This window comes from Apteryx mantelli, chromosome 6 (genome assembly GCF_036417845.1).
Source record: "Apteryx mantelli isolate bAptMan1 chromosome 6, bAptMan1.hap1, whole genome shotgun sequence".
In the NCBI taxonomy this organism is placed as follows: domain Eukaryota; kingdom Metazoa; phylum Chordata; class Aves; order Apterygiformes; family Apterygidae; genus Apteryx; species Apteryx mantelli.
The window spans coordinates 20,419,256-20,435,169 of NC_089983.1; the positions used below are offsets into that span (position 1 = coordinate 20,419,256).

Consider the following 15,914-nt stretch of genomic DNA (forward strand, 5'->3'; position numbering starts at 1 on the left):
ATTTCAACTGATACATGATCACTGTATGTTAATCATAATCATTAGAAACAGCATGGATACTAACAATTATCATAACAGATTATCATAAATTTAGAGTAACTTTAGATATAAAAGAGTTATGTCCATGTACTTACTGGAGATGTATGTACTTGTGTTATTCTTAACTGATTTTCCAAATCTTGAACTTTATTTTTCAGTTCTGAGTTTTCAGTTTCTAACTCTTGAATCTACAAAGCAAGTGGTTATTTCAACAGCTATTGGGATATTCATTCAATAGTAGCTACAAACTGTCCACTGAGAATAAGTTTTATCTGAATTCTCTTAACAGTAATGCTTAAATAGTTATCTGATTACAAAAAGTAATTAAAAACAAGCTTTTAAGTCATGCATATTACAACCTTGCTTTTCTCTTTAGTGATCACGCAAGATGGTAAAACATAAAATATTGTTTCATAGTATCAGGTCTTTTCCAGTTTTCTTTTTCAGTATTTGTTGAAATTCTTAGCAATCTGAGAATAACATCGAAAATTATGATGTTGTAGAAAGTAGCACATAAATACAATAGCACATTCTTTTCCTCTCTTTAAAAATTATAATGTAGAACTTACTCTTTTCTGTAAACCTGCAATTTGTTTTCTTGTCTCAACATCTTTTCCTCCAGATTCCAGAAACTTCCTGTAAGCTAAGTCAAATGCTTGACCAATTGTTAAAGTGATCTCTTCTGCCTTTACATAAAACACAAGATTGAAATTAGCGTATTAAGAATATTTTATGTAATTACTATCTTTTCAGAGGATCACAAAATATTTTACATAATGTACCACATTCAAAGAGATTGCTTCATCCACCATTAAAGTCAACACTGCAAATGAGCATGGTAATCACTCTTCAGCAAAATAACCTGATACGTAATACACTAAATGCAACTGAAGAATACTCTAGACAAAGAAGGGAAATTGAACAGGCAGAATACAGTTAGCTAATTCTTAGTACTACTTATGCCTCCAATTTCTGTAAATACAGCTAGCATGATGCTGTAAGTCTTTGACAATTTCTGAAGCAATTACAGCCTTTTCCATTGTTAAATACATTGCTTTAATTTTAATGGATGCTCAACTGTTTTGCCCCCATTGCTTTTAAATTTAGGTTTCAATGCTTATTTTTAGAATTCCTATAGTATACCAATTATCAAAGTGTAGACAAATGTATTTACCTACCCAAGTATTTAAGATTACAAAAATTCAACCGCAGAGAATTTGCATTTGTATTTGCAACATATAATAATGTGGTAGTTCTATGCAAACTTGCATCCTATATTGTGATGTTTATGCACAATCTATACAGAGAAACTACTTTTAAAATAAAGGTGGTAAAATAATAATACAAGATTGAGTATACTAAGGTTTAAAAAAAACCACTGACTTATATGAGGCACCAATAAACGGAGGACATATGCATATGCCATCTGCCTTAATACTTTAGTGCAGGAAATAAACATACATGGTAGTGGGGTTTTGGGTTTTTTTTGGTTGTTTGTTTTGTTTTTTTACAGATTGGCAGGGGAACTAAAAATATTGGAAAAACATTCATTTTGCTAAAACAAAATTATTTTTTCTTTATTGAAATGAAAAACAGAAATTGATTGTTTCTCACAAAGTGTGCTGCTCAGTGCTATGAGCATTTTTCTTTATCAGCTATAAGAGAATGAAGGGCTAGATGCATGAAAACGGTACAGAACATGATTCTTCCAGCCTTTTATCCTTCAGCTCAACAGCAGTCCCGCAGTGGGGGTGTGCGAAGACCTGGGTTCCATGGCAATAGGGAACTAACCCCTCTGTCTCTCTCTCTGCCGGGTGGTGGTGGAGGGGGGGAAAAAAATCAACCACCTTTACAGACAGTCAGTGCAAGAAATTATTCAGATCAAATTACACTGAATTAGACCAAATTAGACCAAAAAAATTGAATTAGGACTGCTTTAGGCAATAACTGTTTATATAAATAGAAGAATGGTTTATTGGATGATGGGAGTATGCAGTCCTAGCTATTTCTTGGAAGGGTGACGGTTGGCTGAAAGGAAATTCAGGTGAGATTCTTCGAAAGCTGAGTGAAAAAAGGAGTAGTGAAATTGAAGAAAGAGGAAAAGTACAGTAAGTGATATAGCAGGGAAGACAGAAGAGGAAGAACTGGATTGATTTGGAATAGAAATGGTACTGGTGCACAGAAACTGCAAGGGTAATTTAAAATAAGAGGAATCTGAAAAAGAAAGGCACAGGATAGACATTTGAAGAGAAAAATGAACAGAGGTGTATAGCAATTATCAACAATATTTACTGAAGTTGGCACTGGAGCAGCGCAGGTGAACAAAATCATCAGAAACACTATCTATTAAGTAATACACAATGATATATAATACATGTACATACTATAAGAGTAAATATGCATTTTTTTCAGTGGTGATTCCAGTGCTTTTATTTGTTAATTATTTTCTGTCAGAGTAAACTCATAATCTGGCTTCAGCTAGACATGATTTTCTTCATTTCCTGTACTAAAGTACTATTTTTTTCTGCTATCGCACATTTCTGAACCGTTGCCCTGTTCTATCACAGACATGAGAGAATTTCAGTGGTTGGTGAAATGAACTCTCTGGTAGTGTGTGAGGGCATTAATAACCTGAGACACGTGGCAGGGAAGGGTGTGGGAGGAAAGAAGGAGCCTTAATGTTTGAAAAAAAAAAGGCAAAAAAAAAAAGCTGAGGAAGAGAGGTCTGAGGCAGATGCATCAGCAGAAGAGTCTGTGAGGGTATCTCAGTCACTGGGTTGCAGTAATCTCTGCAGAACAGCTGTGCAAACATTTCAAGCTTGGTGGGATACAGTCTGTTCTCTGAGAGTAAGTCAGAGGGTTGGCTTAGGATATTGAGCTGGGCAGTAAGAATTGCTGTCTCAGGGAAAAAAGAAAAACCTCTCTTAAAGTAACGCAGCTAATTTACAAGGCACCACATTGGTATGAAAGATCATGTCACACCAACATCAGTCAACAGGATGGCTATTTGATTTTATTATCCATTCCCCTTCAGTTGAAGGCAGATCAAAGTCCGTAACAGAGACCCAAATTCTTCTAAAGCATCTTGCATACTTACACACTTTTCACTGTCAAATACATAGCACAAATGCTTATTTGATTCTGAATCTTTGCATATGAAAGTAAATATTCTCTTGTCAGTTTTATCATCAGCGCAAAACGATATCCTATGGAGTTGACAATTGTGCTGGACTTCCTGCAAATAAACAGAAAGATTACTAATTACTAAGGAATTACTATATTTGCTTGGGATAAAGACGAACAAAGTAAATCTCTTATTTCTTCACATACAAAAGAACAGACGAGTTGCAGTAACGTTTCTGAATGTCTCTCACTATATACTAGAGAACCCAAATGTACTTAAAGTATAACAGAAGCTAACAATCTCTTCTCTTCTAACCAATGTTCCCATTTTTACCGAATGTAATCAGGAAGTTTTTATTTGGAAGTGTTTATTTGGAGATTAATTTCTGTTTTAGAAAAAGGGTTTTACTGTTGCTCTGTGTCCCTGTGCTATTTATTTAGGGATTGATCGTGCAAAATACTCAGATCTTTTTCCAGGTGCCTTCCATCTTCACATTTTATCAATCTCCTAGGGTCTGCAGTTCTACCAAAATGAGGCCTTACCTTTCTACTATAAATACAGAAAACAGAAATAAAGTGACTTTGTTATTTAAATACAGAAGCACAGAGAAATAAATTAGAAATCTAAATAATTACTTACTTTAAAAACTAACATAAACAGTTTTATCATTTTTGTTTGCATACTTTAGATACCATAGACATATTTTCTTTTCCATTAAAAGACATGCTCCAGCTATTTTTAATGTTGCAATGATAATGTTCTTCAGTTAAGAAAGCTGAAATGAATAATCTGAACTATTTTTTTCTTGTTTTTCCTCAACGAGTGTCTTCTTGGTATTTTATTTTATTTGGCTTATTACATGGGAAAGCAGTATTTGCTTTAAAGAAAAATATGCAGTTTAGATGTGAGCTATTATCTATTAAAAAAAAGTTCCTGTGCATCACCAGGATTGCAAACGTTTCCAGGAGCCAGGATTGCTCTAGACTGCTATTATCTTAAAGGCAAGGGCATGCCCACTCTACACACAATAGTTTATCAAAAAATGTTCTATATGACCAATCTTTTCCCCTTCTCTTCCCCCCTATTCAGTTCCCTTTCTCAATGTTTACAGCCATTCTTCTAGGCACTATTCTTCTCCCATGCCCCCAAATCTCTCTTACATTTAACATTTTTATCCCTTAGCTCTTTAACAGTTTCACCTAATAACATCTTTGTTCTTGCTCTTTTATAGATCAACCTAACTGCTCCATCATTCAAGGACAGAGCCATTTTCCTACATCCCTGCTTTTTTTGGGCTGAGTGTGAAAGGAAATCCTGATACATGAGTATCCTCCTGCTCTTATCACAATTAGTAGTCATCACATGACTAAAAACCAGTATTCCTCTGTAACAGAACTGAAGCAATTTTTTCTAGAAAACATACACAGAAAAAATTTATTATAACCTGTGATGATAATATGGAATTTAAGACATTTCCTAAAGCATCTATAAAATTTTCATCACCCCCCATAGGTTACATTATGGTCAATGTCCTGGTACTACAAATAATGCAAATGGGGACTTAGCTGATTTCAGAATAGCTATGGAGCTATTTACAGGAAACCTACTCAGTATGTTCTCAGTATCATACCATTGCATACATTTTTAAATCAGCTTTTGCTGAATAGGAAATGAAAACTTAATTCAAATTTAATTTTACATGTAGCTTTAAGAAAAGCAGCGGAAGAGGAAAAAAAGACTGCTTGTAGTTGATCACAATTTAAGTTTGTAATAACAGCATTGTTGAGAGATCAGAATGTTCCTATTCCCCCAAGAACTTCTGCCCCATGGATCTCTGTTAATCTCCGCAGGAAGAGTTAAAACGACTAAAAATTTTTGGCATTTAAAACTTATTTTAAATCAGTTCTTGCCAGGATAGTGGTTTAGTACCCCCTTCTGCCCTATCACATAAGGAAGATACAAAAACTGCCATAAAAGCCGACATGAAGATTTCTTTCTCCCTCTGCTTATGAACTGTTCAATTATGGTTATATCAAGAGTTTGAAGCAAAAATGGGTTGCAAGTAGATTCATATTCTTGAATTAAAACTAGGTTTTCTGAGAGAGCAGTACCATATCACTGTTTCAATGACAGTAATTATTTCAGAATTAATAAGTAGCAATAAGCAAAAGTTTCAAGATTTAATAAATGCTTAAGATTTAAAAGCATTCAGATGTTAAAAATGACTGACTATTGAATAATTACTTTTTAGCTTGATTGTATTTATCTCATTATTCTTCTCTGAAGTCTGTGAGGAAGATGGCTTGCTTAGCATGTAACACCTTTCAAAATACCAAACCAAATAAAAAACCCACCAAGAAACGACACAACGGACCGTAACACTGCTGAAAGCAGAGGAATTGTCATGCTGCGCCAGACAAGCCTACAGTAGTGCTAATGGCCTGTTACACAATGTTTACAGACAAATGGGTAATGCACCAGGAAAACAAACTTTCTAAGGAAGAGGGGATACAGTAATCAAATTCAAAAGCAGAAGAAAAAGTAGAAAATGAATAGATTAAGGAAAGAGAGCTGCAATTCCAAATCAGCAGCACAAATAATGAGTCACTGCAAACAAGTTTTCTCCTCATTCACTGCAAACATCTTCATGTGGGCATCTACACCAGGGTGACCATTTGGAAAGGTGCCATATGTAATAATAACATGCAGTTACCACAGTGTTTTCATCTTCCTCAGTTTAAAAATCCTGGTGTGAAAGATTAAAAAATTAAATCCCACGTAGCTTGAGTCTGTATTTAGGGGTATCATATACCTTCTTGGTCATGGAGAACAGGAGAGGTGCCTGAGGACTGGAAGAAAGCCAATGTCACCCCAGTCTTCAAAAAGGGCAAGAAGGAGGACCCAGGGAACTACAGGCCAGTCAGCCTCACCTCCATCCCTGGAAAGGTGATGGAGCAGCTCATCCTGGAAGCCATCTCCACGCATGTGGAGGAAAAGAAGGTGATCAGGAGTAGTCAGCATGGCTTCACCAAGGGGAAATCATGCCTAACCAATCTGATAGCCTTCTCTGATGGAATGACTGCCTGGGTAGATGAGGGGAGAGCAGTGGATGTTGTCTACCTTGACTTCAGCAAGGCTTTTGACACTGTCTCCCATAGCATCCTCATAGACAAGCTCAGGAAGTGTGGGTTAGATGAGTGGACAGTGAGGTGGATTGAAAACTGGCTGAATGGCAGAGCTCAGAGAGTTGTGATCAGCGGCACAGAGTCTAGTTGGAGGCCTGTAGCTAGCGGTGTCCCCCAGGGGTCAGTACTGGGTCCAGTCTTGTTCAACTTCTTCATTAATGACCTGGATGAAGGCACAGAGTGCACCCTCAGCAAGTTTGCTGATGATACAAACCTGGGAAGAGTGGCTGATACACCAGAGGGCTGTGCTGCCATTCAAAGAGACTTGGACAGGCTGGAGAGGTGGGCAGAGAGGAACCTCCTGAAGTTCAACAAAGGCAAGTGCAGGGTCCTGCACCTGGGGAGGAATAACCCCAGTCACCAGTACAGGTTGGGGGTTGACCTGCTGGAAAGCAGCTCTGCGGAGAAGGACCTGGGAGTGCTGGTGGACACCAGGTTGACCATGAGGCAGCAATGTGCCCTTGTGGCCAAGAAGGCCAATGGTATTGTGGGGTGCATCGGGAAGAGTGTTGCCAGCAGGCCGAGGGAGGTGATCCTCCCCCTCTACTCAGCCCTGGTGAGGCCACATCTGGAGTACTGCGTCCAGTTCTGGGCTCCCCAGTACAAGAGGGATGTGGCACTACTGGAGCAAGTGCAGCGAAGGGCTACAAAGACGATTAGGGGACTGGAGCATCTCTCTTATGAGGAAAGACTGAGAGAGCTGGGCCTGTTTAGCCTGGAGAAGAGAAGGCTGAGAGGAGATCTTATCAATGTGTACAAGTATCTGAAGGGAGGGTGTCGAGAGGATGGGACCAGACTCTTTTCAGTGGTGCCGAGCGACAGGACGCGAGGCAATGGGCACAAACTGAAACACAGACACTTCCATCTGAACATGAGGAAAAACTTTTTCACTGTGAGGGTGACAGAGCACTGGAACAGGTTGCCCAGAGAGGTGGTGGAGTCTCCTTCTCTGGAGATATTCAAAACGCGCCTGGATGCAATGCTGTGCAATGTGCTCTAGGTGACCCTGCTTGAGCAGGGGGGTTGGACTAGATGATCTCCAGAGGTCCCTTCCAACCTCAACCATCCTGTGATCCTGTGATTCTTGGGAAGATTTGACCCATGTGTTATAACAAGAAATGGCACTTTAGAAGAAGTTTCCAGCAACAGAATGGCTTTCACTGTAATACTTTTTAAAAATAGAAAATGATAAAAACATTGTTAAAACAATATTTAATTACTGGGTTAACAGCACAAAAATGTGTTTCTTACCTTTGTTTTGGGGTCTAGAATTTTTACACCATAAATTGAGATTTGTAATTCAACTTTGGGAGTCTTCTGGCCTTCAGATTTCTTGATATGTCTTGCAAACTATGAAATGAAAAACAAAACAGCAATCACATTACTAGCAGTTTTCTTTATTTTTCATTACTTATTTCCTCTTAACTGTTTCAAATGAAAATTGCTTCCTTCTTTCCTTCTTCAAAATGCTCTTATAAACCATACCAACCATTCCAAAATGTAGTGAATGGGCAAACAACATTTCTTCTTGCATACTATAGAATATTCCTATACTTAAGAATATTTTAAAATTATTTAGCTGGATCTCTACACGTTTATCTAATATTTTTGCACTTAATTTTAACTCTTGCATCAGATTTCTAGGAGGACAGCAGAAATAAGAACACCAACAGACAGAGGGTTTGTTAATTGCTTGGTTGTTTTGCAGTGAACATTACTTTTTTTTCATATCCTAATTCTATACTCATTTCTGTACACGTGCACTGAGGATATGTATCATATATTACACTACAAAAATCATAGCCCTTTTAAGCAGGTTCAGTTTGAAAGCATTACAGCTGTCAACACCTAAGAAATATTTCTATCATATTCTCATGATTTATTTGTTGACAGTTCACTAGGTAATGGCTAGACAACATTTTATATGACTGGATCAGTTCACATGTCCTATTCAATATACCTTCTATCCTTTTCTACCCCTTTTTCTAGCTGCTACATTTGACTCGTTTTTCTCTTAACTCCTGAACACTGCATATGTAATAAGTAGTGTCTAACATTTGCTACTGCATGTCAGTTTTAAGAAATGTTATCCATTTGGTTAACTTTGTTAGCCAAATATGCAATTGCTCTATATTTCACTCTGGTAGGAGCCCTTCTCCTCAAATCTTTCTGAAGTCCAAGAATGGTATTTTCAAATGCATAAATAAGGACAATGACTCACGGAAGGCCAGTGGAGTTGGACTCTGCTTGATATTTATATGTTTGAATACACTGTCCTCAGACTCACTCCTGCTAAAGTATAACTGAAGTGAGTGACCATAAGACTGGGCTTGGGGAGGGACTCTGTCTTGTTAGCAGTAGGACTGCTAGTATGCTACAGCATTCATGAATGTATTTCCCCTTTCCATACTTTCCCCTGAGCTTTCATTTCTTAAATGAAGTTTGCTCATTCCATAAAAATAAACTATATAAAAAGTCAGTGAGGACAACAACTTTCAGTTGCATAGGAGGGCTGGGGGAATCTGAAGAACACAGGTGTTAACCCATATTCTTAACCTAAGAGACAGAAGTTACAATTATCTGCGAAGCATTTGGCTATGGTCAACTGAACGCTCCCTCCCCCCGAAACACCTAAAAAAGCTGAGTTTTTTTCTTTCTTTTAGAAGTTTAAGTTACAGTTGAGGTTTTGAGCTTTTGCTCTGTCCCTGTTCATGTGCCAACTAGTACTTGAGAAATCTTTCCATGAACTCAGCTACCTTACACAGTATGACTGTCTCAGTTTTATTAGTTTTGTTTGTAGGCAGCTCAATTCATGGCAAATGATTAACTAGTTTTAAGAACCACCCTTAGACATATAATTGTCCATTTGTCCCTTCCTTCCAATTTTATTTCTCATTTTGAAAGTACACTTATTGATAATATTAATAACATTAACCTGATAATTAATCCTGTAAACTTCATACAGCAATATGACATACACAGACAGTTAATTACTGACTGATGTATCACATAAGCAGACAAGCACCATACTTCAGTTAGTTCAAAAATAAAAAACTCTCAAAACCTACTCTTAAATCTTTAGGCTCAATTTAATTTTCAACAGCTGGGATAACTTTCTGGTGAAAACCAACTAGTTAAAAGGCAAGCAAGTTTAAACTAGCTCCTTGTTCTGCCTCTCTTTAGTATCACGTTCTTGCAACATCCACATCCTTTTCCTGTCCTCCTATTTGTCTTCAAGCCCATTTTTCAGATATTTAGATCCTTGTTCTCCAGTGCTTTTCACTTTCTGAGCCACCATTACTTAAAATAAATAGATAAATAAATAAAATAGTAAAATCCACTCTTACAGGCAAATATCTGATTCAGCGATCAGAAGATATATTCTGCAAGTCTACTTTTAATACAGGTTAATGACAAGCTCATAGCCTTTATTTCAACAGAGTTCCTGGAGCCCACATTAATTTGGAACAGCCTTGAACTTGACTAACCCCCCCCCTTTTTTTAATGCCCCTTTGGAAGCTAAATGTGCATAAGTATTTCTATACAGTAATATACAAGGGGCAGAACTATTCAATATATACTTGTTCTTAGTGAGTTAAAGCCATAGAGTCTGTTGAAAGAGATGATGGAATGCTTGGTATTCCAACCGTAACCAATACATCAGGGTCTTGAACAACAGCTATGACATGAAGATATTTTTAAATAAGTAGGTCTGCAAGAGTTTTAGAACAGCTGGACAAAGCTTGCTCCAAATAGTCAAGAAGTCTTATAACATTGAAGAAGTTCCAGGAGAAAATTTGGTGCCAATATTAAAAAAAAAAAAAAAAGCACCCACTAAAAACAAACCTACCACACTTCCACCCTCAAAAGACACAAACCAAGTCCAAGAACTAGAGAATTCAAGTGAGATGAAATTAATGATGATCAATATAGATTTTACAGAAAAAGCAGCTTGTCAAAGTAGACATGGCATTTAACTGAGTATTGCATGCCATTATATTTAGGAAATGAAGCAATATAAAGAAAGTATTAGTTAAGTTAAGTTAGTTACATTAGTCTCCAGATGCAGTAATAAACAGGAAATTGTCATTGGGAAGATATGTTTCTAATTTACTCCAGCAGAGTTTATTCCTTAATGACATAGAACAATGATCATGAGAAAAATAATTACTGATAAAATCTGCAGGCTGAAAAAATAAAAAAAATGGGAGAAAAGTAACTAACAATCTGTAATAAAATCTAAAACCATTACAGAGAAAAGTTTACAGACGATAAAGGCTGCTAGAGTGGCAAACAACAAAGAATATGCCAGCAAAACAGAATACTACATATTGCTTGTATGCAAACAAACCATCTCTTTTGCAATACCAGGCTCTGTAAATCATACATATGGCAACAAAGTTTCTTTCCTGGGAGACTACCCTATGAAGCTGGAATTATGAAAGTCATGGTAGGCTTTTAGCTAACCATGAAACTATGGACTGGAAGACTACCACAATCCTCAGATATTTCAAAAAGATCCTTCAGAAGACCACAGAGGCTGCACTACCTCAGTTGCTGGTGAGACCACCACTCAAATTTTATGTTCTGAGATTTTCAAATTCAGAAGGATGCTGACAAATTGGAGCAAGCTCACAGGACATTTGCAAGAGCTGGCAAAGGATTGGCAACCCACTTCATAAGAAATTCCATTAGCTCCATAAATGTGACTAATCAAAAACTAGTTAACGACGGTGAAAGAGATTCTCAAAAGAATCTCCTGAATACAGACAACCAGAGAGATAAACAAGCGTTTTAATCAAAGGTTTAGTGAGACACAGTGATTGAAAGGTAAATGTAGATAAACTTAAAAAGTCTTGTGCAGTTGTTTTTTTAATGCATTTCCTGCCCACTTCCAATTCAAATAGATTTGCTCAGTGAAACCTGTGTTCTGGGTAAGAACAGAAAACATACAGAACATACCGAAACAAATCAGTAATTTCATATCTGACCTTCTCTAGAATGCCAAATTCAGCCATCTCCCAAACTTGTCTAGGTTTTGAACAGCAGATCCCAATCCTTACTCAGATATCTGCCACTGCTTTCTTTCCTCTCCCTGTTACTTCCACTCATTCCTTTCACCTGGAAAGGGCTCTGAGGGACCTCTGGAGGTAGAGAATTTACAAAAGTTATTTTCTCCTTTTAGCACACATGTGAAACAAAATAATATTTGTAGTCCACCCACTAACAACATTATTTAAGAGGGTAAAAATCTGTAGCCTCCCATTGGCATCAAAATGGACAACAAGGAGAAATACTGAGAACTTGGAGAGAGATTTGATCCTTGGATCCAAGATAGGCAAGAATAATAGGTTGGATATAAAAATTATAATGAATCACAGTATGGCTTGGGAAGAGATACAGTGGGCCAAATTCATAAACTGTTAGTTTATACGTACACAGTTCTCAGGCAAGACACACAGATTTGGCCCAATAATATAAGCAGCTCCGTGGGATGAATTAGCTTTTATTTGACTGCTCTGGAATTAATATTGTATTTTCCCTAAATCTTTTAGGGGAAGCAACACATGCAAATAAACCTATTTTCCATGGTTTCATTTAGCTTAAAAACAAAAAAGGAAAAAAGAAAAAAAACATATAACTTGTATTTTATTACAGTAGCTGAGAAAACCACATGCTTTCATGTTCTTATTAAAAGTTACATTTGAAATAGTTATTCATCAAGTATTAGCAAACCACAATCAGAAGATTAATCAGTTAAAATTTCATGAGAAAACAGAGATACATGTTCTAAAATCAGCCAGGAGATTTAGTTAAAGAAATAATGTTTAAAAAATTTATACTGAAATCAAATCAAAGCTATGCAAATTAAAACTATGTGCTTTTAATATTTACATTTCATTGTATGATTTGAGAGTTTATTAAATAGACCTGAAATTCAAAGGAAGATGTTTCTGTGATTTGGGTGCTAACCTTTAACCCAGGGAATAAAGGTTCGATTCTTTCCTTTTACTCAGACTTCCAGTGAAAAATCAGTTGTGTCACTGCACACGAACATCTTTAAAGATGTCTGTTTGAAGGTATCATAGTTGTTGCAGCTGAGAGAGAGTGAGAGTGCTCCTGCAGCCTACTTTCTCCCACAGATTATATAATTTTATTTAATTTTTAATGCTTTTAAATTTTAGTTATTTGCCACACTAGCTAATACAAATGTCTTTTTTATTCTCATACTGTCACCTGTAAAACAGTGAAAGTAGTATTTGTAACACAAAAAATAGTAAAAGTATTCAACAGTAGGGACTACACTAGGACATAAGACACATCATCTCTCAAGTTTTAACATTTTCATCTTAATTCTCATGTTTTCTACCTGGCTTTGGGAAGACACTTTTCCTCTATTTTGCTCTAGCAACATTATAAGGAGATGCCTGAAAAAAAACTAGACATTATTTCTTTCGCAATGACTGCATCTTTTAGGTCATATTACAGTCCCACCTCTGATGTGTGTGTTATGTGCATCTAATGAAATTACAATTTCTGAAAATTCACTTCTTCAGAGCAAATTATATGCTTCCTCAATTAAGAGGAGCACTCATTTCACTTTATAAAATGTGATCTGACAACTTTTACATCTCAATGGCCTACACATGTTCTGATATGAAAGCAAACGCCTTGATGCCATCTTCCTTATAGTAGTTTTTTTCCATTCTAGAAATTAGTTTGATTAGAAAATTGGAAGGAAAAATTTGTTTGTAATAAACTACAAGAACAGGTCAATTTATCTTAGAAATAAAAATGCACACTTTAAAACATTAGTGTCCGATTTTCTTCTCTATTTCTTTATCCTGCAGTACAGCCCTGAGAAATTTGAAAACATGAAGAAAAATACTACCTGCACAAGGACCGTGGACAGCCCTCTGGAATAAATTAAAAATATACAGTTTTAAGTGTCTATATTAATTGCAGTTGATTCAGTGTGTTTAGAAAATACACTACTAGTATTTGGGATAAAACAAGTAGAATGAAGTATTAACAAAAAGTAGGTTCTTCTAAATTATTTTATCTTACTGTAGAACATCAGCTCCACCTGCTGGTAAAAATAAGTTGACAGAGTTGCAAGCAACAATTTTGCACAAAAACCTATTTCTTTTGGCAAGTGAAAAGTTCTCAGTACTGTATGAGTTGCAAGTTTCTGATTAGAAGTAGCAAAGAGCTCTAAATCAAATGTCTGTTCTGACATGGGTTGATGAAATGATGGCTTAAGAAAAAAATATTTTACAGCAACAGTACATGCAATCAAGGAAGTTCAGAAAATGATTACAACATGAAAGTCAAAGACCTGCTATCAGTTAGCACCCTCACCCAGGCAAAAACTAGCAAGTAGTAACACCTTAGAACTAAAACCAAACATTAGCATACCACAAGCACTCTTATCTGTCTTTGGCCTTCTCACTGGGATACTTTTTCATTCTCTGCCAAGTCCCTCAGTGCCCAAGAACACATAACTAAGCAGCAATTGTTAATGCCTGATTTTCTCAGCCTCTTGGCATCGTGCATCCATTCACATAGCTGGCTTTTGTGTGCACAAACCAATACCTGGGGAACAAGGCAGTAATGCCCCATATCACAAACACGTTCACATCAGTTTTTAAATCTTATTCTCTCCTTGCAGCACTGTTTCCAGATATATCACTGATTATCACAGCTAGAGGGTGAATGATGGTGTCACAAACCTTCACCATCAGCCTAAGAGGCAGTTTTCCTAGATCAGACAATTTAGCTTTGGGTGAAGAGCAGTCCAGGATCAGTATCCATGGAGTATCATAGTCCACTTACGCCTTGGTGTGACATTCTTATTCTTGTTCTCTGGCACTAGCAGCTTACCTTAAGCGAGTACACCATGTTTTACAACAACCCTACCCTTCACAGGAAGCACAACATAGCCCCGAGAAATCCAGACCAGACATACTGAAGTCACCAGTTATCAGGCCAAGGAAAGGTTCAGTTTCCTTAGGTTTTCTGCCATCGGTTAGGAGTGATCTAATCAGAGGCATTCAACAGCCATAAAGGGAGAATGGCAGGTAAAACAATTTGTTGCTACCTAATTCGGGGTTAACAAAGCCCTAAAATTTCCAAAGAAAAAGCATTAAGGTACATAAGTTTTATACCAGAAATGACAGTGTAATCTAGGAGACAATGAAATATTTGTACAACAAAAAGAACATCTGATAATAGAGACACAATAGAGAAGTGACTATGTGCCTGTGAAGAGATTAGTAGAAGCAACTGCTTCTAGAACTCTTATGCATTTATCTGGAAACACTTGTTTTCTTGTGGGTTATCTGTGAAAGAGGATAAAAATATGTTCTGTTTCATTACAAATTTACAAATGCTTCCTTACCTTTAATTTTCTAACAGCATCTCTTACAACTTCTGTGCCTTTAGGCTGCTCCACTTCCGTACTGCCAAGAAACTGAAAAGATGTAATTTGTGAGAAATAAGAAGTTACACACTGAAAGATGTAACCAACTCAAGTACTCATTTTCCAAATATTTACAAATAATATTTTGGAAAGGCAACCATTTCAATAATTTTGTTATTAAAGAACAAATCTTCACATAGCTGTTTCCAATCTAGAGAGTGATGAAAAATAAATTCCATTTAGACAAACATCAAAGTTCCTGAAAGCAGTTTTTAAGACTATTTTATTTTGATCCCATACAAGTCTATGGATTACAGGTTAAGCACCTTTTTCCATTCAGGCACTGTTATTTTGGTAATATGTCTTTTAGAAAATAATGAAAAAATACAAAAAGTGAGTGATGCATTTCCAATGAATCAACATGTATCAGTGGTTTGGACTAGGTTAGTAAAACTTACATACTGTGGTGCAAAAAGACCTTATTCTACTCAGTACAGTAACTTCATATATTTAAAGGAAACAGGCTCCAATTTACCTAAAAATAAGAATTTCTACTAGAAATTATATTTTTTGCTAAGTAAGGTTCTAATGAACACCAAACATATACCTATTAATATACAGAGCATAATATTTTAAGAGAACCTCATCCTTTCTTTTTTATTTGTACACTGAAAATGCCTTTACGTTCTTTTGTACAGTTTTGCTTGTTTTCTAGTATACATTTATAAAAAGGTGTAATAATACTGCCTAAATTGCATGTTTGTGTAATACATTAAGAAATTATGGATTGCCTGCCTGATTTCTGAGGTACAGTTGATTTAGTCATACCACTTACTTGTATATGCCAACATAATACTAGCAAAAAAGAGCAAAATGAACTTTAAAAGGAAAAAAATCTGAAAAATAAATGATGCAATTAGCAATGCACATGCTATCTCAATCGCTTCTTTATAGGAAGAAAAAGCAACTTTCCTCTCAAGTATTGGCTTTTCATTTGCCTCCACCAACATGATGCACAGAGGTACATATAATTTTTAAGTCTTAGCAATTTCAAAAGCAACTTGTAAGTTTGCCAAGCTACAGAAGCTTTCGACATTATAATTGAAGTTTTCAATTTTATTAAAACTACATAATGTGCTTACTA

At 36.3% G+C, this 15,914-nt stretch overlaps 1 protein-coding gene across 1 annotated transcript in view; it reads right to left on the reverse strand.

Moving 5' to 3' along the window:
* GULP1 (GULP PTB domain containing engulfment adaptor 1) overlaps nucleotides 1-15,914 on the reverse strand; it is a 150,602-nt gene that overhangs the window by 29,771 nt on the left and 104,917 nt on the right. Inside the window, exons 5-9 of the mRNA XM_067298955.1 lie at nucleotides 14,750-14,821; nucleotides 7,600-7,698; nucleotides 3,137-3,274; nucleotides 609-725; nucleotides 135-227 (exon numbers count right to left, since the gene is read on the reverse strand). Of these exons, the coding sequence (XP_067155056.1) occupies nucleotides 135-227; nucleotides 609-725; nucleotides 3,137-3,274; nucleotides 7,600-7,698; nucleotides 14,750-14,821 (519 nt within the window). The remainder of the gene's footprint in view (nucleotides 1-134; nucleotides 228-608; nucleotides 726-3,136; nucleotides 3,275-7,599; nucleotides 7,699-14,749; nucleotides 14,822-15,914) is intronic.